This window comes from Equus caballus, chromosome 7 (genome assembly GCF_041296265.1).
Source record: "Equus caballus isolate H_3958 breed thoroughbred chromosome 7, TB-T2T, whole genome shotgun sequence".
Lineage (NCBI taxonomy): Eukaryota > Metazoa > Chordata > Mammalia > Perissodactyla > Equidae > Equus > Equus caballus.
In genome coordinates, this window is record NC_091690.1 from 81,462,705 (window position 1) to 81,475,410 (window position 12,706).

At 38.7% G+C, this 12,706-nt stretch overlaps 1 protein-coding gene across 8 annotated transcripts in view; it reads right to left on the minus strand.

The window, feature by feature from the left end:
- The window catches only part of SBF2 (SET binding factor 2), a 466,103-nt gene that overhangs the window by 67,464 nt on the left and 385,933 nt on the right, over nt 1-12,706 (minus strand). For all 8 annotated transcript variants that reach the window (XM_023646035.2, XM_070274751.1, XM_023646034.2 and 5 more), the window contains 2 exons: nt 2,763-2,933; nt 504-766 (listed from right to left, as the gene is read on the minus strand). In XM_023646035.2, the coding sequence (XP_023501803.1) occupies nt 504-766; nt 2,763-2,933 (434 nt within the window). The remainder of the gene's footprint in view (nt 1-503; nt 767-2,762; nt 2,934-12,706) is intronic.

Here is a 12,706-nt window from a genome sequence, read left to right on the forward strand (position 1 = left end):
AGTACAAAGGGCCTGAAGCAGTATTATGCTTAGAGTGCTTGAGCATTAGCATTAGCAGGAGACCAGTTTGGCTGACATAAGAGTGATAGGAACCAAGGTCAGAGCAATAGCCAGGGGCCAGATCCTGTTAGACCTTGTAGTCCATGGGTTTTACTCTCAGTGGTATGGGAATTCACTGTAGGGCTGAGAGCAAGGCCTGGTCGAGGACACGATTATAGGCAAACGCCATGGTTAGTTGAGGAAAAGGAGGGCCAAAAACAAATAATCACTTTGGCAAGAAGAGTTCATTAGTAATTTTCCAGAGCACCTTCTGTATATCGCTATGGCAGAAAGTAACTAAAGGGCTGGATCAGCAGCGGGTGAGACACTTGAAAACTTAGGTTAAGAAAGAGAAGAGAGCATGCAAGGGAGTTAGAACAGTCAGATGAAGTGAAGGTCTTTTAATAGAGAAGAGCCGAGGAAGTCTAAAGGTGGGGAAAATGGATAATTTTTGAAATATGTACCTGTTTGTGACAATGCTGTTGCTCCCACTCTCCCAGTCGCCTGGCGCTGATGCTCTTAGGAGCTTGTTTTTACTCGTATCCAGTGGAACTAGCAGGTTGACCATGAGGTTTGCAAAGTGAATGGCCTGACTGAAGACAGTGCTTTCCTCACGTTGCACCAGCTCCTGCTGAGTTGATTTGCTCAGAGTAGGCCAAAGGCGAAGCTGCTCGGCTGCTAGGTCCATTGCTGTCTTCTCCTGATATTGGTCATCAGGAAGCTTATCCTAAAAAACAAAGCAATACAATCCAAATCTGTCACTTCACACGAGCTTCAAAAAACATGGAAGGTGTTTTAATAACTCATCTACTAAATACCTCTGTCAGCAAAAACAAAAACATATAAACAAAACATAACAACAATGACAAAGCAAAACCTAGTCGTCTTTATTTCCCAGCTCCAGTAGGTTCTGAGTGGAAGCTCACAACAAATCCAAGGAAGCGGCAGCAAAGCACAGATGGAAACACCTCTCACTGCTAACTTTCACTGCACTGACTGACCTCTGCGGCTCCATCCCTTTCCCGCTGCCAGTTAAAACCAACTGTTGACCTGAAGCACCTAGAAAAACTCAAGCATGAATGCTCCAGTAGCATTTACTAGGACTTTGATATGTTTCTTCTCTTCTGCTCTTTGGGAGAAGGAGAGGGAATGACCAAACTCACAAAAAATAGAGCTAGATTTTACATCCTTGTAAATGTGGGAGCCAAACATTATCACCACATGGGTATACATGTGACCATGGATTTTTAAGAGGGGTTTGCCAGTAGGTTGAAGAGTTAAACGATAACCCACATCTGTATAGCACTCTATAGCTTATGAAGAGCTGAGTATCTACAGCCCCACATGTCTAGCCCAGGCTCAGAGGCAGACCCCTTTAGAACAGAGGACACAGACGCAGTGACATGTGTTTGCTCCATGAATGCTTTTGCGATAAACCAACGTTAGCATTACAGCTGCTTAAAAAACTATCAAAAGCACCCCACCTGCCCAGTTATTTCCAGAACACGACCTCTAACTAATAGTCTTTACATCTGCCACAAGTTACTCCTCACCCAAGTGCATTTGGTGTTTTGAAAGAAAAATCTAAGTTTTAAATCCAATTAAGCAAACAATTTATACTAACAGTATAGAACAACAATTTGGGATATCAGATAGATGTCAGATAGAGCTGTTATGAAAGTTTCTGTCCTTGTCACACTCAATAATAGACCAATAACATGCTTAAAATCACATGAAGCATAGAAATGAGTGATTATTACTGTGCGGTTTCTGTTAGATAGCTAGGTTCACTTATTTCACATTAGGCCAATTTAAAATGAGGATAACGGAAAGGGTCAGCAGCAACGTGTTAGCCCAGCATGTGGAACTAAAAATTACTCCTGAAGTGAGTCAACGCTGAGATTCAAGCCTTTAACGCCACTTTAAGCTCAGTTAAGGAGGATGATAATTTCTAACATTATTACTTACTACACTTATAAATACAGTGTATTTTTATATTTGTATACTTTTATATTACTTAAATGCCTTTTACTTGTTTTAGACATTAAAATCTTACAATCATTATATCTATTCATTTTATCTACGAGGAAATAAAGCGCAGAGATGCAAAGTGAATGGCCCAAGACCAGACAGCTAGTGAACGACATTTTAAAATTTCAGAAAATTCTGAACTACTTTTTCAAATTAAAAACAATTTTCTTTACTTTAAAATATTTTCTTGTTATTTTTCCTAAATATATTTTATGCTGAGAAAATATATGGAAACGTATAGAATATTCCTAACAGAATATTACTAACAGAAGACCTAGATTTATTGCTGGCATACTTTTGAGCAGAAGTACTGAATTTTACATCTATTTTAGAGTCAATTAACTTTAATTTGACATTTCTTCAAGAAGTTAATTGCACAAACACATCTGCGTAGGTATTTTAGGTTTGTTCTTTCTGTTCAACCTCCTGGAATAGTTTCCAGGGAATTCTTACTTATTAAAATATAATAAAACAATTCTAGTGCTAAAGAACCATATTAAGAAGTTACTACAGAAAAATATAATGTCAGAAATCAACAGAAGAAAGATGCTCACCAACAGGGCTTCCTAAAGTAGCCCCCAATACACGGGTAGGGAGTGCTAGATTTCCTTTCGCCCTGGGCATATCTGATTAAGCTTTCCCTGAAGGCAGGATTCCAGCCCCACACAGGTAGCTTTCTTCTCTTCTCTTACCTTTTGCTTCAGATGTAGGGCATGATTGTCTTCCTTGGCTGAGAGATACAGGGAGCGAACCTGTTCCTGCACCGCATTGTAAAAGGTTGTCTCCCAAAATTGCTGATTTGTCCAAATGGGGTGGTCCTGTACGCAGGTGTAAGCAAACTGGCTGACTCCAGGGGCCAGTTTCTGTGAGAACACACAATACAGATCACCCTGGGGCTGACAGTCATGACAGTTCAGAAGGATACAGGGGCCACTGTTAACCACGTGATCAAACAATTTCTCTATAAACAATATCTTATGGCAGTACGAGCTCAGCAATCAGCAACTTACTCATTTTTAACTGGCAACTTTGGGCTTGCTATCAAGTCCTTTAGGGTCTCAGTCACTTTATTAAAATGGACATTTTAGCAACAGCTAAAAAAATCAAAATTTTTAAATGAGTTAGAGAATATATGAAAAGTACCTAGCACTGTAGAGTTGGTAGCTCTCATTAAAATTATGAAATAATAAAATTCATTACAACCTAAACATAAAACTCCATATAATTTAAAACTTCTGCTTGGTTTTAAGAGTACATTTTTGGGGGCCACAAGTGAGTGAGCCTACAACTTGGCCTTTCATACAGAATGAAGGCATATCATGAATTTGGGACTCAAGAGGAATTGCACCCTCCCTGCTGCTCACTCTAGCCTGTTACCTCCCCACCAAGGCTGCGGCCTGGCTCACATATTCCCTAGCAGACTGTCCTGGGCTTCAAGGGCATTTTCTGGTAACCAAGTCTGGGCATGGGAAGGTAATCTGAAACCAAACCTTCCTTTCCAGGACTTCCTGCTGGGCTTCAAAATAAGAGTAAACTTGGGGCTGGCCTGTAGCATAGTGGTTAAGTTCAGTGAGCTCCGCTTCAGTGGCCCAGGTTTGTGGGTTTGGATCCTGAGCGTGGACCTACACCACTTGTCAGCCATGTTGTAGCAGCAACCCACATATAAAGAGGAAGAAGACTGGCACAGATGTTAGCTCAGAGTGAATCTTCCTCAGCAAAAAAAAAAAAGAAAAAAAAAGTAAACCTTACTCTGTGATTAACAGAGGGAAGGAAAACTAACTCCACAGGCACTTGAGGCACTTCATAAATATTTATATATCTCATTTAATACTAAAAATCTTGTAAGATGCACATTATTATCGCCAATTTAAAGAAGAGAAAACAGAAGCTCAGGGAGGGAGGTTTAAGTGATTGCCCAAGGCCATACAGCAATCACATAGAGTGGGGGAATTGGGCTTCAAGCCCAAAGTTTACTTGGTTCCAAAGCCCCTGATCTTTTTTTTCCCCAAGAGATATCAGAGAGATTTCTTTGCTTTTTCAAGATTGGCACCTGAGCTAACACCTGTTGCTAATCTTCCTTTTTTCCCTTCTTCTTCTCCCCAAAGCCCCTCAGTACACAGTAGTATATTCTAGTTGTAGGTCCTTCTGGCTCTAGCGTGGCTTGATGAGGGGTGCCAGGTCCACACCCAGGATCTGAACTGGCGAAACCCTGGGCTGCAAGCAGAGCGCATGAACTTAAGCACTCGGCCACGGGGGCAGCCCCAAGCCCCTGATTTTTTTCACTACATCAAATTGTCTTGCAGAGGAACTGAAAGCAAATCATAAAATAAATTAAATACCAATTAGCACTGCTGTCTGGTTTTTCTTGCACTTTAGGATCTTGTTTCCCAAAGTAATATTCTGCCTGGAGACCTCTGATATGATTTTAATTAACACTGCAATTTTAATTCTACAGATGATTTATACTGCTAAATTTCAGTTAATGATCTGGGTCATCTTTCCACAGTTGTTGCTTTCACCTCTAAAAGTAAGAAATGTTTCAAAAAGATTCTCAATAAATAGACAATTTTTTTTGTCCATTTTAGCTCACCCTGCCATTTTGCTCCGCCCCTCCTTTTTTGTCCATTTTATTCTTTGGAATTGAGTTCACCTGTTTTTTGAGAGTAGGACTAAAGTTTCTGATAATACAAGTTTTATTTTGAAGCCATTTAATAAGCTGAATTCTCTTCTGAAAGGTTGGACACTGATTACTATTAAGGTTATATACATAACAGTTGAGGAGCAAAAGTTGGTTCATTTCTTAGGGATGCATAACATGTACAAGATACCCGGTAAAAGTTATTTGCCCAATACATGCTAATTTCCTTCTTCGTCTAGAGCAGGCTAAACCTTGAACTGGAATAGGCACCGTGCATACCATGAAACATAGTACTTACGTAGTTGGAAGTGGGAAGTGGGGTGGCTGTGATTTTGCCTATGAGAGTTTGTGGATTTCTGGATCCCATGTGGAAGTCCCTTTCCACATGTACTGCATAGGAAGTCCTATGCATACAGAGGACTATGTACTGCAGCTGAGGCGGTCGACTATAACTCTATCAGGTGGCTATACGCAGGGAATGACCATTAAGCAAAAATCAGGAGTTCCCCAAGGGGAGGCTGCACAAGGATCATTGTCGGTCTTCATAAAGCCTGTCTGTTTGTTTAAGACAGAGCTACTATCTACCTATGGGAAATCATGGACAAAATGTGTGTGGTTCTGTGAGTGTATAAGCAGAAGCCTCAGACACTGAATCACATGCTTCTTCTATACTCTGCTTAAAGATACTCGGGGTGTGGGTTGCACATTGTTTTTTTTGCCTCTAAGCACATTAAGGACTAACAATGACCTCAGAAGTAGTGCACAGGCCTATTTTGAAAGAGATTTTAAAGGCATGAAATTCAAACAAAAGAAAAGCATAATTTTCGACTGCATTTCCCATGAGTATAGTCAGAGGCAGCACCATTGCTTACAAACGCAATGTTACCAATAACAGCTCTTAAAATTTTGGGGGTCTTAAATTACATTAACATAGGTGAGCTCAGAAAAACTGAGCAGCTAGCAAAATCCTTATCAGTTTCTCATATAAAGTACTTTTGGCATCATCAACATACCAAAAAAGTTATTATTAACTATAAATCTCTTACTACAGCTTGACAGAGCTCTACAGGAATCTGAGAGTACAAGGAAGACCTGCCTTTCTCTTTCAGCATTTTTCTTACTAATGCTGCATTTTCACTTTCCTTGGCACACATCAGTTATTATCTTCCTGTTTATTCAGAAACTAAAAGTGAATATGCAAAAACTTTCCAAAATCTTTTGAACAAAAGTGAACTGTGTATGTTCCAAGGCAGAAAACAGAGTGACGGTGGCCCAAAGAGTCAGAATCCACAGCTTGTTTACTAGGTGGGAATTATAGCAGGGTGAAGTGATTATAGGACACACACTTTTTGCTGGCAAGACAGTCACAAATGGCTATGGCATCTGATACATGCATAAGAAATCATTAATTCTCAAATCCTACTTCAAATATTATTATTTTTCCAAACATGAAATTTGCTTCCTTTCTCTGTGGTTTCCTGCTATGTCTTCTCAACCACAGGCAAGGGACACTGCGTCCCTTGCTGTTAGGATGGGCAGGGCCACTGCAATGATGGGCAGGTGAGTTCTTAGGACCAGCAGAGGGCAGTAGCACCTTTTCTGCCTAGATTCCTTCAGTGCTTTAGATAGGAATTGCAAAAATGGAGCTCTGCAGTCTGGCTGGGCTAGAATAAAGTGGGTGGTAGAGTGAACACTGCTTGTCCTCACTGTACATTTGAGATACCCTATAAAGAAAATGGATTTGCCCAAGGTCACACAGCAAGATGGGTAGAAGAGAAGGGAATAGACATAAGGTTTTCCAGTATTCTACATCATTTCTGTAAAATATAAAAATTAAGATATTCCACAAAACAAAATTACAATATAATTATCTAGAGAAAGATGCAATGAGACTGTAGGGTTTCAGATTCAGTGTATCTTGTGATAGTAATAGTAGTTTTAGTAAACACAAAGGCATAAAGATACTTGCACCCCTATGTTCATTGCGGCATTATACACAATAGCCAAGACTTGGAAGCAACCTAGGTGCCCATCAAGGGACGAACGGATAAAGAAGATGTGGTATTTATACACGATGGACTACTACTCAGCCCTAAGAAATGACGAAATCTGGCCATTTGTGACAACATGGATGGACCTTGAGGGTATTATGCTGAATGAAATAAGTCAGAGGGAGAAAGTCAAATACCATACGATCTCACTCATAAGTAGAAGATAAAAACGACACACAAAAAAAACACATAGCATTGGAGATTGGACTGGTGATTACCATTGGGGAAGGGGAGGGAGGGCAAAAGGGGTGATTAGGGTCACATGTGAGGGGATGCACTATAATTAGTGTTCGGGTGGTGAACATAATGTAATGTATACAGAATTTGAAATATGATGTACATCCGAAAAAAATAAAAATTAAAGAAAAAAAAAGAAAGAAAAGATGTTCATCATCGCTGTGCATCAGGGAAATGCAAATCAAAACTGCTAAGATAGTACCTTACACCCATTAGAATGACAAAAATAACTAAAACTAATAGTAACAAATGTTGGAGAGGTTGTGGAGAAAATGAACCCTCATATACTGCTGGTGGGAATGCAAACTGGTGCAGCCACTATGGAAAACAGTATGGAGATTCCTCAAAAAATTAAAAATAGATCTACCATACGACCCAGCTATCCCACTACTGGGTATCTATCCAGAGAGCTTGAGGTCAGCAATTCCATAAGTCCCACGCACCCCAATGTTCATTGCAGCATTATTTACAATAGCCAAGATGTGGAAGCAACCTAAGTGCCCATCAACAGACGATTGGATAAAGAAGATGTGGTATATATATACAATGGAATAGTACTCAGCCATAAAAAAGAACAAAATCGTCCCATCTGCAGCAACATGGATGGACCTTGAGGGAATTACGTTAAGTGAAATAAGCCAGATAGAGAAGGACAATCTCTGTATGACTCCACTCATATGAGGAATTTAAACATGTGGACGAAGAGAACAGATTAGTGGCTATGAGGGGAAAGGTGGGGTGGGGGGTGGGCACAAAGGCTGAAGGGGTGCACCTACAACATGACTGACAGACAGTAATGTACAACTGAAATTTCGCAAGATTGTAAACTATCATTAACTCAATAAAAAATAAAAAAATTAAAAAAAAAACAAAGAAAAAAAGCATCTGTGGATAAAACTATCTCCTGATTCTAATCACTTCTTTGATTTGAACAAAAATCCTTCCAAAGATGGTTTCTTAAACTGGTCTATATGCCAACTTCAAGACCTTTTATTTTGCACAAAGATGAGACTCAATCCATACCTAGGGTGTGAGGGTGGTGGTATGGTCGGGAATGCTGTTGTCAAATGACATTTTTCCTTCTTTCCCTTTAATACTGGCAATAATATTTACTCTACATTTCATAATCATTCTTATGATTCTGTCCTAAAGAAACAAGTGATATTTTGCCATGCTCTTTTATGAGATATTTAAGAATGTGTTGACTTCCTTCCTTATCTAGAAAAAATAGCCCTGAAGGTACTAGATTAAGCAATGCCATTCATTTTCCACAAAGCATTCAAAGGAAACCCAGCATGGGACAGGATATAGTGAATAAACTCACGGGGCTCACCAACCAGCAGGCCACATTCAAATCCAAATAAATGGACACAAATCATCTCAGAGACAAGTTGGTCAAGGGAAAGGTTAAGATATCAGTATGAGGGGCCTGTCTAAGGCCTGTCTAGCTGGATATGTTTGCTCTCCAGGCCCACGGCTCCCATTAGGGAGCTCAGAGGGAAACCAGATTTCAGGAAAAAAAAGCTAGCTGGCAGGACTAAGTCCATAAATACATAATGGTCTTAAAGAATAATGCAGAATACAAAGATTCACTGTTTAAATTGCTGGGTATTTCCTATCTAGTTCTGGACACTGGAATACATGTGCCCCTCATTCCATAGTTCAGAGATGGTGCCAGCCAGGCCTTTTTATGATTCTACACTGGTCTGACCAAGTCCAGATATCAAGTCACTTTAACAAGTAATTTCTGAGTATTTTCTGATGAACTTTGGAAATGCTTAGTCTTGAGAGACAAACAAAAGGAAGATAGGAATAGGAAAAATGTGCATTCAATTTATCAATCTTAACCAAATTGTAAACATATTTGCTTTGTGCATTTTTTTTTAAACAAAGGACATACAACACTACAGAGTTGGTCGAAGCCCACTTTGTACCTCCCTTGATTCCATTTCCCTTCTATCCTAGCGGTAACAATGATCCTGAATTAGGTATTTTTCATTCCCATTTATGGTTTTCTACCCGTATATCCATAAAGAATATACAGGATTATATTGCAGGTTTGGTTTTATCCCTTATTGGTGCTTTTCAAAGTATACAGCTTACATTTCAGATTTATGTAAAATTTGACTAAACTATATAATTAATCGGGACAAAATACAAATTTGTAAACATACAGCTCAAGCTAGAAGGGGCAGAAAGACAGTGGCCTGTAAGCAATGAGTATTTAGGATACTGTGTTCATCAGTCATTAGGACTTACAGAATGGTGAGTAATCCAATTAGTTAAAAGGTGGCAATTATGAGAATCTACTATAGTTTTTCCTGTTCTACAACCTGATACTCTAAGTGCGAGTAACTTCAAATTCATAATGTTCTAAACCTTTCTTGGGTTGCTTAGAAGATCCAGGCACATAATTTCTGCACAAGAAGTATATTCATTTACCAGCATTGCCCAGTATTCATTGGATGTGCCAATGTCAGTAGTTGGAAGGACAGGGTTGAAGTCCTTAAACCACTTATCCTTCTAATGATTCTCCATATTAAATTGCTTAGTAAATAATGAGAAATTAGAGGATGAATCAATTTCTTTCCTTTGTGGTCCAGAAATTAGTAGAAATGAGACATAAACCTGCTGCCAAGTCCTCTGCCTGGGTTTGGTATTCTTAAAAACACAAGACAGGATCCAAATCTCCTCTCCATATTTTTTTTTTTGCAGGTTTTTAAACTTTATATAAATGGTACCATATTATGTTTTATTCTGCAACTTGGTTTTTTTCACACATTATGTTGCTAGACTTATGCAGGTAATAATAATTATTATAACTAACCTGTACTGAGCTCTCACTATGTATATTTATCAATTTACTTAGTCCTTACAGTAATTTCATGATCCACTTAGATATTATTAAGTACTATTATTACCCTGTTCTAAAGGTGAAGAAACTGAGGCACAGAGAAGTTAAGTAACTTGACTAAGAGAATACTGCCAGGAAGTGGCGGAACCAGAGCTGGGATTCAAACCCAGGTAGTTTAGCTGCAGAATCTAGTTTTGTAATCACTGTGCAGTTTAACTGTTGTTCCTGTTAATAGACATTTGTATTGTTTCCAACTTTTTGCTATAATAAACAACGGTGCATGAATATTATCACACATGTCAACTGTCAACTTTGATTACTGGTTTAAGTACCATTTAATAGTGCCTGGAAGTACCTGAGAGATGCTTAAGAAATATAATTCCCATTGTTATCTGGTACCAAAAAACATTTTTGGGTTACTGTACATTGGTTATTTTTCTAATGAGAAACTATTTCATGCAGATTTTTTGCAAGCCCACTATTTAAAAAAGTTAACAATAATTCTTTAATATCTAATATCTAGTCAGTGTTTAAATTTTTAATGATCTATGCAAAAAAAGTCTTTCTCTGTTTTCCTTGTTTTTTGGTTTTCTTTCTTTCTTTTTTTTTACAATCAGTTTGTTTGCTTTAGGAAGGATCCAAATAAGGTCCACATATTACTATTAGTTTATATATCTCTGAGGTCAGTTTTAATCTACAAGTTCCTCCATCATTTCTCTGTCTGTCTGAGACAGAATAGGGACAGGACTCTGCCCCTCAACCTTAACCATAAGGTCTGGCACCTCATACCCAGCTAATTTTTTTTTTCCTGAGGAAGATTTGTCCTGAGCTAACATCTGTTACCAATCTTCCTCTTTTTGCTTGAGAAAGATTAGCTGTGAGCTAACATCTTTGCCAATCTTTCTCTACTTTGTATGTGGGTCGCTGCCACAGCATGGCCTCCGATGAATGGTGGTCTGCACCCAGGAACCAAAGCTGGACTGTGGAAGAGGGGTGCACCAAACTTAACCACTAGGCCACCAGCCTGGCTATTTTCAAAGTCAAGATAAGCAACTCTCCAGCTGCAAAACTTCCCCCAAGCAGTTGACTCCAACTCCCGTATGCTACAAAGCCTCGAGACCACCACTATATGACCTTCCTGGGCTGGTGGTAGTGAGCAACACCACCATGTTGGACCTACTGGATAGGTGCAGGGACTGTCACCCTGAAGGGGCATGTGAAGAAGACAGTCTGGGACTTTGGTTGGGCCTCTTGTTGATTTCTATTACAGAGAAAGCCTAAGAATCTAGGGTCAGTATCATGTCAGTCTCTCTTTCTTCCCCCCACTTGCAATCCATTTGTTGAAGAAACTGAATCATTTATCCAATATGATCTCCATCAGTCTGGTGATTGCTGACTGCAGCCCAATGGTGTCATGTGACACATTCTTTTGTCCCCTGTATTTCCTGCAAATTGGTAGTTGAAACTAGAGGCTCAATTAGATTCAGGCTTGATTGTTTGGCAAGAATACTTAATGGACACATCTGGTTGTCTCTCCTTTTGTGATGTGAAAGGCTGTTGATGGTCAATGACTACATTCATTAACCATTAAGAGTAATGAAATAGTGATATTCTCACTCTAGCATTATTTTCTCACTTATTAGCTGGAATATTTCTATTAAGAGACACTTCCCCATATCAACTGTTTGGTGACCCAAACATACAGTCTGTATTAGAAAGCATGATAGATATATGATTTTATCGTGTCATTTATCAGTTTTAAAAACAGTGAGTTGTTTTTCTAGCATCCATCATGGATGACCATTCGTTTTTCTTTTTTTATTCATATTTTTACGACTCATGGATTTTTAAACATTTGATTTAACTATTCTTACACTCGTTTAGAAACAAACTAAAAAATTCTATTCTTGTTTACTGGAAACATGTTTTTCATTAACTCAATACCAAGCATTATGGGATCCCTGTCTACAAAGTGCCTATATAATCTATATGAAGAGACAAGAACTCCAGATGTGATGACTGATGAACCTAATAATGTTGTTCATAAAACATTGTAAAAGATAAAGGGCCTGATTAGGAGAACACAATCAGCAAAAAAGATTACTAGTAGATACATAACAAAGTGTTTTCTCTGAGATGTAAATGCAAAAGAGCAACAGAAGACAGACATCAGCAGTCTTGGCAGAGGAAATGGAGGAATCTGGTGAGTCATAGGTCTCACAGTGTGTATTCGCAAATGGCCCAAAAGCTCAACAAAAATGTTTATTATGACATTATCTTTAATAGTTATACCCCCTCCAAAGTTAGCAATTTTAATGACTAACTCTAGAGAAGAAAGGTTAGGCAAATGATGGTACATTATTAACATAAAGAAGTTATACTGCCATTAAAGGGGATAATAGGATGATGTGCTTATGAATGAAGTGTTTACACTACATTTCAGAAATCAAGTCAAATATGCTATGATCTGCAAGTACGCAAAGACTGGGAGGAGAAAGGCAAAAGGAAAATGAAAACATGCTCAACATCACTAATCATTAGGAAAATGCAAATCAAAACCACAACAAGATACCACTTTACATCCATTAGGATGGCTACTATCAAAAAACCAGAAAATAACAAGTGTTGGTGAGGATGTGGAGAAAAGGGAACCTCTGTGCACTGCTGGAGGGAATGTAAAATGGTACAGCTGCTGCTGTGGAAAATAGTATGGTGGTTTCTGAACAAATTAAAAATAGAATTACCATATGACCTAGCAATTTCACTTCAAAGGAATTGAAAGCAGAGTCTCAAAAAGATATTTGTACACCCATGTTCATGGAGCATTATTCACAATAGCTAAAATGTGGATGCAAT